This window comes from Parasteatoda tepidariorum, chromosome 8 (assembly GCF_043381705.1).
Source record: "Parasteatoda tepidariorum isolate YZ-2023 chromosome 8, CAS_Ptep_4.0, whole genome shotgun sequence".
NCBI lineage: Eukaryota > Metazoa > Arthropoda > Arachnida > Araneae > Theridiidae > Parasteatoda > Parasteatoda tepidariorum.
The window spans coordinates 71061110-71068582 of NC_092211.1; the positions used below are offsets into that span (position 1 = coordinate 71061110).

Sequence of the window (7473 nt, forward strand, 5' to 3'; positions counted from 1 at the left end):
TTCACTCAAATTTATTGGTTGAAAATGATATTTTGATATTATAAAGTAATTTAGCTTTTAAATATTCAACATATGCATTTTTAATTTTATTGCAATTACACATTTTATTTTTATTTCTAAAGATTTTACAATGAAAAAAAATTAATCTTCAGTTACCTATGAGGCATAATTGTCTAGGATTAATGATTTGTTCTCTAAAGCAAGAAGTTTAATAATTTATTTAGAGAAATTAAAAAGAAAAAAAATCACTGCTGAACCAAATATTTTTCATATTTATTGAACTGTTACTTAATGAAATCAAATTTTAAATTATTTAAGATGTTAAATTACAAAGCAATTTCTTTTTTAAACACAAATTTTGTGTGTTTTAATTTCGCATCATAATTAAAGTATGGAAAATCCATACTTTAATTGTCAGATATATTTGCGATTTAGGCTCAGTTAGCTCTTGATTATGTATGTCCCAAATTAAAAACTTTCGGTATAAATTAGTTTGTAGTACAAAATAACTGAAAAGGTAAAGTTACCTTTGATTCTACTTTTTTAGTGCTTGATCACCAAAATCTTATTTATGAAAATGAGTCATCATTATTATTAAATCAAGCTTATAATAATTTTAAATATTGCTATTAGGAAGCAATTCTTTGTTTAAATAATTTAGATCTTATATTTTTTAATGATAAGATTTATTTATAGTTTATTTAAATGCTTTTAAATGTAATTGTATCACATATTAAATTATTCAAATTTCAAGTAAGTTATTTTGTTTTCTAGGTCTGGATTTTCCATTTTAGAAATTAGGAATGTACCTTCTGGAATATATAATATCATTCCGAGCACTTTTTCACCAGGTCAGAGAGGGCCATTTTTCCTCACAGTGCAAGCAACATGTCCTATTAAAGTTTCTCGATTAAAATGAATTTAATATTAAATGTTATTAAATGTAATAAGTTTATAATTATGTTATTTAAAAATAAAACTATTTATGTTTTGCTTATTTGTTGTCACACAGAGACGTTTACTTTGAACAAATAGATCAGTTTCGTGACGCAGAGTTAGTTAACCATGCTTTAACTATTGAAACAGTTGCCATATGTAAAGAGCAGACTTAGATAAAACAAAAACTTTCTGCGAACACAATATCTCAATAAAAAAAATTTCTGAAGACATTGATTAACTCTTGTAACTAGTTTTAATACTTTCATTGTCAACTCATTTGGAAGAAATTAGTTAGAAAATCATGGATTTTTTTAAAAAATGTTTAATTTTTATAGAATTCTATATTGATTCATATCACAGGGATGAGTTTGCTGAAAACCATAAAAGCTGAGAATAGAAATCCAAAAATGTTATGTGCAAAAAGCACTTTTTAAATAATTGAAAAAATGCCTGAAATTTGAGCATGGGAAAAGTGTATGTAGGAAGCATTTATCCACAGAATGTTAATCAACGTTTTAATAAAAATTGTATTTATTTGTTTAAATTGTGTGAATTTGAATCACAACGTGATTTTTAAATCTTGCAAATATGAATCTCGATATTTAATTTAATATATTGCTTTAATACGAATCACGATTTTTGATTTTAAAATCGCCTGAGTATGAATCTCAATGTTTGATTTTAAAATTGCATGAATACGAATAAATCTTTATGTTTGATCTTGAAATCGCGTGACTACAAGTCTTGATGTTTTATTTTAAAATCACGTGAATGTGAATTCCGATGTATAATTTTTAAGTCACTCGCACAAGAATCATAATAGAGGCTTTTAAATTGTGTGAATATGAAACGCGATATTTGATATAAAATCGTGAAAATACGGAACACGATGGACGATTTAAAATCGCGGAAATAGGAATCGCAATGTGTGATTTTAAATTATATGAATGCAATTTTAAATCGCATTTGCATTGGTAGAAAAGGGCTAGAAAAGGAATCTTTCTTTTTTTTTCTTCTTTTCTCTTGAATTTGAAAAAGACAAACTTTCTTTGAAGAGGCGGATTTATTTTTCTTAATTAGTAATAGTAAAAACTTTTCGCGATGGTGGCAAATTTTCCATGAACTGCGTTCGTGTTTATTATACTATAAGTCTGTTAAATAGTTTTAAAAATTTCATTTAGTTTACCCTCCAGAGAGTAAGGATACCTTTTGTACTCTTTAAACTAAATAATCGATAATGCGTTAAATAGAGTAATATATGCTTTATTTCTAATAGAGAATATTGTTTGACAAAATGCAAACTGTGTTTCTTTATTGTTCTTTTTTCTTTGAATGGATAATTCATTTGAAATATGTATTTGGGGATTAAGAATGTGATAGGTTCGACTGATGCGGTGGGAATGGTTCCTAAGTTTCTGAAAATTATGAATGGAATATTTTTTGCTTAAGTCAAATAAAGAATAATGAATTTTTCATAAAAACTTAGAACTGACTTTTGCAAAAAGTCCTCAGTGCAACAAATGTTTAATATAAACGAATGTTACATTGTGGAAAGTTGTTGAAACGTTGTTGAAAAGATTCGGAACGTGCTTCACCAGCTATGTATTGCAGAACACGCCTAGTGTGCCCATTCATACTTGTGCTTTCCACCAAAAATTAATTGGAAAAAAATCCTACATAGTTATTATAGGAAGGTTTTTTAACTTCTTTTCAAATAAATTTTAAAAAACTTTGAAAAAAAACCCCCCATCTTAATTATGACATTAAAATTCCAAAATGTAAAGGTCAAATGATTTGATTGTATAGGTCAAATAAAATATATTTCAGCAAACATTTAAAGAAAAAACCTAAATTACAAGATTAAAATTCCTAAGTGTATAAGTTAGATTACTTAATTATAGAGGTCAAATTAAATTAATTTCTACCAACCTTGAAAAAATCATCCACACTATAAATTAAAATTCCAAACTGTATTTGTCTAATTAAAAAAAATTATAAGAACCTTTAAAAAAAAAACCCTATATTAAACAATTAAAATTCTAAAATATCTGGGATTTGATTGTATGAGACAAATGAAATAAGTTTCATTAAACTTCAGAAAGAAAAAAAAATAAACGAACCATATTATAAAATTAAAATTCTAAAGTTTATTAGTTAAATGAAATTTATTATTTTTTAAACTTGGAAGAAACAATTCCAATATGTATTCGATTGTTGGTTTTAATCAATATACATTTTGACTTATGAAAATTTTATTTTTTAGTATGTTTTGTTAATAGAAAGTTTCCTTTAACCAAAACATGTTCGAGACAAACGTAATTTAAAGATTTATTTAAATATTGAAGGTGTAAACAAGTTATATACTGTAAAAAATAATAAAATTAATTTTTCTGTTTGCAAAGTTTTTAATCTGCTTTAATAATGACGACAAAATGTGTGAATTCTCTGGTAACAGTTGTCATTTTTAAATAATGAAATTAAGCATTATAGAATCTCGAGGGGAAAAAAACCCATAATGCTTAAATGCTACACAGTTTGTTCATTATTTAAAATGTATTCTTGAAACCTTTCAATTACAAGGCATTACAAGATAGGCATTACAAGATAAAGTAGATTGATGAATTAAAAGTAGATTGATAATACTTGGTAAAGGTTTTGCAATATGTGATTATTTTTACAAGAAATATATTTTTCAAATATGTTACCTATATTTAAATAAATAGAAATAATTTAAAAGAATTTTAAAAAAAATATTATTTCTAGCAATTAAAAGATTTAAATTGAAATCGAGATTTCTAATGACTTGAAATTTATGGTTTTATTTTCATTAAAAAAATGTTTTTCAATTAAATTTTTATTTTGGTCATAAAAATGTAATTTCTAATTTAGGTTATTGCAGTTATTTAAATTAAAATATATGTTTGAATCATTCCAACAGAAATTAAGAATTAAAATTTTCGAATTTATGGATTTATTTTCATTGAATATTTTTTTTCCTTTCCTTTGAAATTAATAGCACAAAAATAATTTTTTTTACCTAATTATAAGAATTTTTATTCGAGAAACATCAACTGATTTAATTCTAGAATTAAATTTTATTTTCGAAGCAAAAACTTTGTGCAATATTTAATTATTTATTTTTTATTTTTCTCAAAATGAGTTTAGTAGTTATGTTAGATGTTTTTATGTGTGAATCAGTTTCATGCTCATTCATAAAATTTAATTAAAATACTCAAAAATGTTTTCCCTTCTGTTCCTTTACTTATATACAGTCTCAACTATATTAATTTTAAATTTGTTTACGAACCTAATTTTTTCAAATAACTTATAATTTTTTTTATAATGTACATGCATAATGCAACGAAATTTAAATATTATTGTTTTTATGTATGTTATTATTTTTTAATGAAAATGAGTTTAATAAAATTTTAAAATATTAATTGGTTTAATGAAAAAAAAAATTGTTCTCTTCTGAAACGGGAAATATTTAAAGCTACAAGTATTTGAAAATGAATTGATTCTGAATATTTTTTCGCTTTTTTTTTTCTAAATAAATGTTTACTGATTTGTACGTAAAATTTTGTTGTTTTACCTTTTTTCTCTAAGAGAGAATTTAAGAATTTTATTGTTTTGCTTATTCATGTTGTATTAGATGCCTGCAAGACAAGTGACGCCATCGTAGTTAAATAGTGGCATTTGTCAATTCAGAAACCAATCAGGTTCGACACACACGCGTGACGTCGCTTACAGGTACCAAATTAAATTTGATTTAAACCATACTGTTCAGCATAATCACTTCACTTCTGCTCGAATTGCTAGCGCCCTATTCGAATACGTGATTATTAGGCCCGACCATGTGATATAAAATACATGATAGGGCCTAATCACGTGGTTTTGCTTGGCGGATTAAAGTTACAGCAATTAGGCTTAGTTCATTAACACGCTGAATCAGCTTCGTGTGTATCGAGCCTGATTGGCTTTTGAATCGTAGCATAAACTAATGACGCGATTTACACACGATGACGTGGCTTGTAGGTATCCAATTACAAGAAATTAAAAACTATACAATATAATGCTAATTTGAATTAAAAAAAATTGATTTTAAGTTGGAAAAATTGGAATTTNCTGAATCAGCTTTCGTGTGTATCGAGCCTGATTGGTTTCTGAATCGTAGCATAAACTAATGACGCGATTTACACACGATGACGTGGCTTGTAGGTATCCAATTACAAGAAATTAAAAACTATACAATATAATGCTAATTTGAATTAAAAAAAATTGATTTTAAGTTGGAAAAATTGGAATTTTTTCGGTTAATTAAGAATGTATAATTTTAAGGGAAAAATTTTTCTGTAACATAATTTCTAAAAATATAAAATGGTGTCGCTCTTGACTCTTTTACAGTTCTATCGGAATTATTTCGCTACTGGATTCGATCTATATCTTTCGACATAAGGTTCTATTATATTTAGAGAGTTAATTATCGGAAACTACCTTTTTTTTATTGGAAAATATTTCCTTATGCATACAAGAGAATGATTAGAAACTGAATAATAATTAAAAAAAAATCTTTCATTTTATTGTCCGAAGTTTTGTAAGTTGAAAACAGAGCTCAACGAATTTTATTATTAGTTTAATGAATGAAACTTTCTTTGCGAGTCCTCCTTGATATTAAGGATAGTTATTTTTGTGATTAGTTAAATTTTTATAATATTTTGCTGTTTATTTTATTTTAAAAAATCATTAAAATAATAAATTAACTATAAAATTATGAAATGCTTTTCAAAAGTAAATAAATACTGCCTGTAGGTTTATTAAAAAGCAATAGTTTTTTGATTGGTCTATCTAAATATAACTAAGGCACTCTAGATATAAGTAGTGGGCATTAAATTTTATTGGATGTGATAAATGAAAATGAGCAACAAAAAAAAAAAAAAAAAAAAGGTTTTCCCTGTAATTTTTTCCCCCCTAAGGATTCGGATCCCTAAGGATGATCCGAAGACATGCCATCACAATTTTGATCCTCTGCAGAGGGGATGGCACCCCCGCTTCGGTAGCCCGACGACCTGCACGCGAAGTCGAGGACGTTACGGTAGAACAGTTTAATGAGGACCAATACCGCACACCTTCGGTCCCTACGCAGACTGATCCAAGTGGTAACCCACCCACACACTGACCGCAGCCAGTGATGCTTGACTTCGGTGATCTTCTGGGAACCGTGTCTTAACGATCAGTCCACTGCGGGACTTTTTGGAATGGGAAAATGTACAATGCGAAATTCAATAATTGAACCCAAAAATAAAATCAAGTAAAAAAATTATTTCAGTTAAACCTGTATGTTCATATATGTATATAATTGGATAAATGTGTAATATTTTGTTTAGATTTTTTGCTTATTACCGGTGTTGAATATCCGACCCAATTCTGAGTTTACGACTATCAACATTCAATTCCGTAGCCTTGCGAATTGGAACCCTACTCAAAAGATAAGGGAACTCCTGGACCAAGACAAACTAGCCTTCGTGGTGGAGGATTTTTTAATGGAACTAATCCACATTTGCATTACATAGAGAGGAAGCCCACAAAAGCCTCTCACGGTTATCCCGACGACCTATGAGGATATTTTACGTCAGCACTGTGGTCGGAGCGAGCCAAGGGCAGAATTCGTATCAACCAACCACATTTCGGATTCGAACCTGCGCTACCTTTTTCGGGAGGAGAACGCTCTATCCCTTAAGCCAGTGGACCCTTGAGCCGCAGTACCAAAGGTTAATGAAAAGAAAGAGGAGATTAAATCATAAATTTGAATGAATGATATTTTTTAATCATTTTATAATAATTATTCAAAAACGGCAGTTGTTTTAGCTATAATCGCATTTAGAAATTGAAAGATATTTACTGTATCTATTCCACACCTCTTTGATACGCCTTACTGAATAATTTCCACTTAATTGTATTGTTTGATAAACATACTTAGCTCTTAATTAAGCAAATATTTGAGAAAGTCAAGTTATAAATATTTTCCTGAGAACGCGATGAAATTAGTCTTTTCTTGGATTAGTTTATCGATAAATAAATATTTACAAAGCAGTAATTTCCCTAAAAATAATTCACTTTAATTAAGAGAAGGGAAAATCAACTTGCATCTAATGAATTTGAAAAGCCTTTAATCACATACGTTGAGCAGTTTAAGTCCTTCAGCTTTTCAGACGATATTAGAAACAATGATTTTCGATAAAATGTCTTTACATTTTATCAGAATTTTCTGGTTACAAGATTAGTCGAATCTATTGTTGTCTACTTTGTAAAACAGTTCTTAGAAAAGTTTCCAAAGAATTCTATAATTAAGCCATCTGTTTAATCTTTCAGATCTAGTCAATGACTTAAAGTGGGAATTTCAATAAGTTAAAGAACGGAAGTAGCATTGTTTTTGATTAAAAGTTCTTAATTTATTAGTGGAAGCTTTAGTCTTTGGGGACAAAGCGATAATGTATACAATTTTATGATTATCATTTTCACGAATGCAAGTTTAAT

General features: G+C 27.6%; 1 protein-coding gene across 1 annotated transcript in view; it reads left to right on the forward strand.

The window, feature by feature from the left end:
* The window catches only part of LOC107443024 (calpain-7), a 30397-nt gene extending 29400 nt beyond the window's left edge, over positions 1 to 997 (forward strand). The window contains exon 18 of the mRNA XM_043043804.2: positions 775 to 997. Coding sequence (XP_042899738.1) covers positions 775 to 919 — 145 coding nt within the window. The 3' untranslated portion in view covers positions 920 to 997. The remainder of the gene's footprint in view (positions 1 to 774) is intronic.
* The last annotated feature ends 6476 nt before the right edge of the window (positions 998 to 7473 follow it).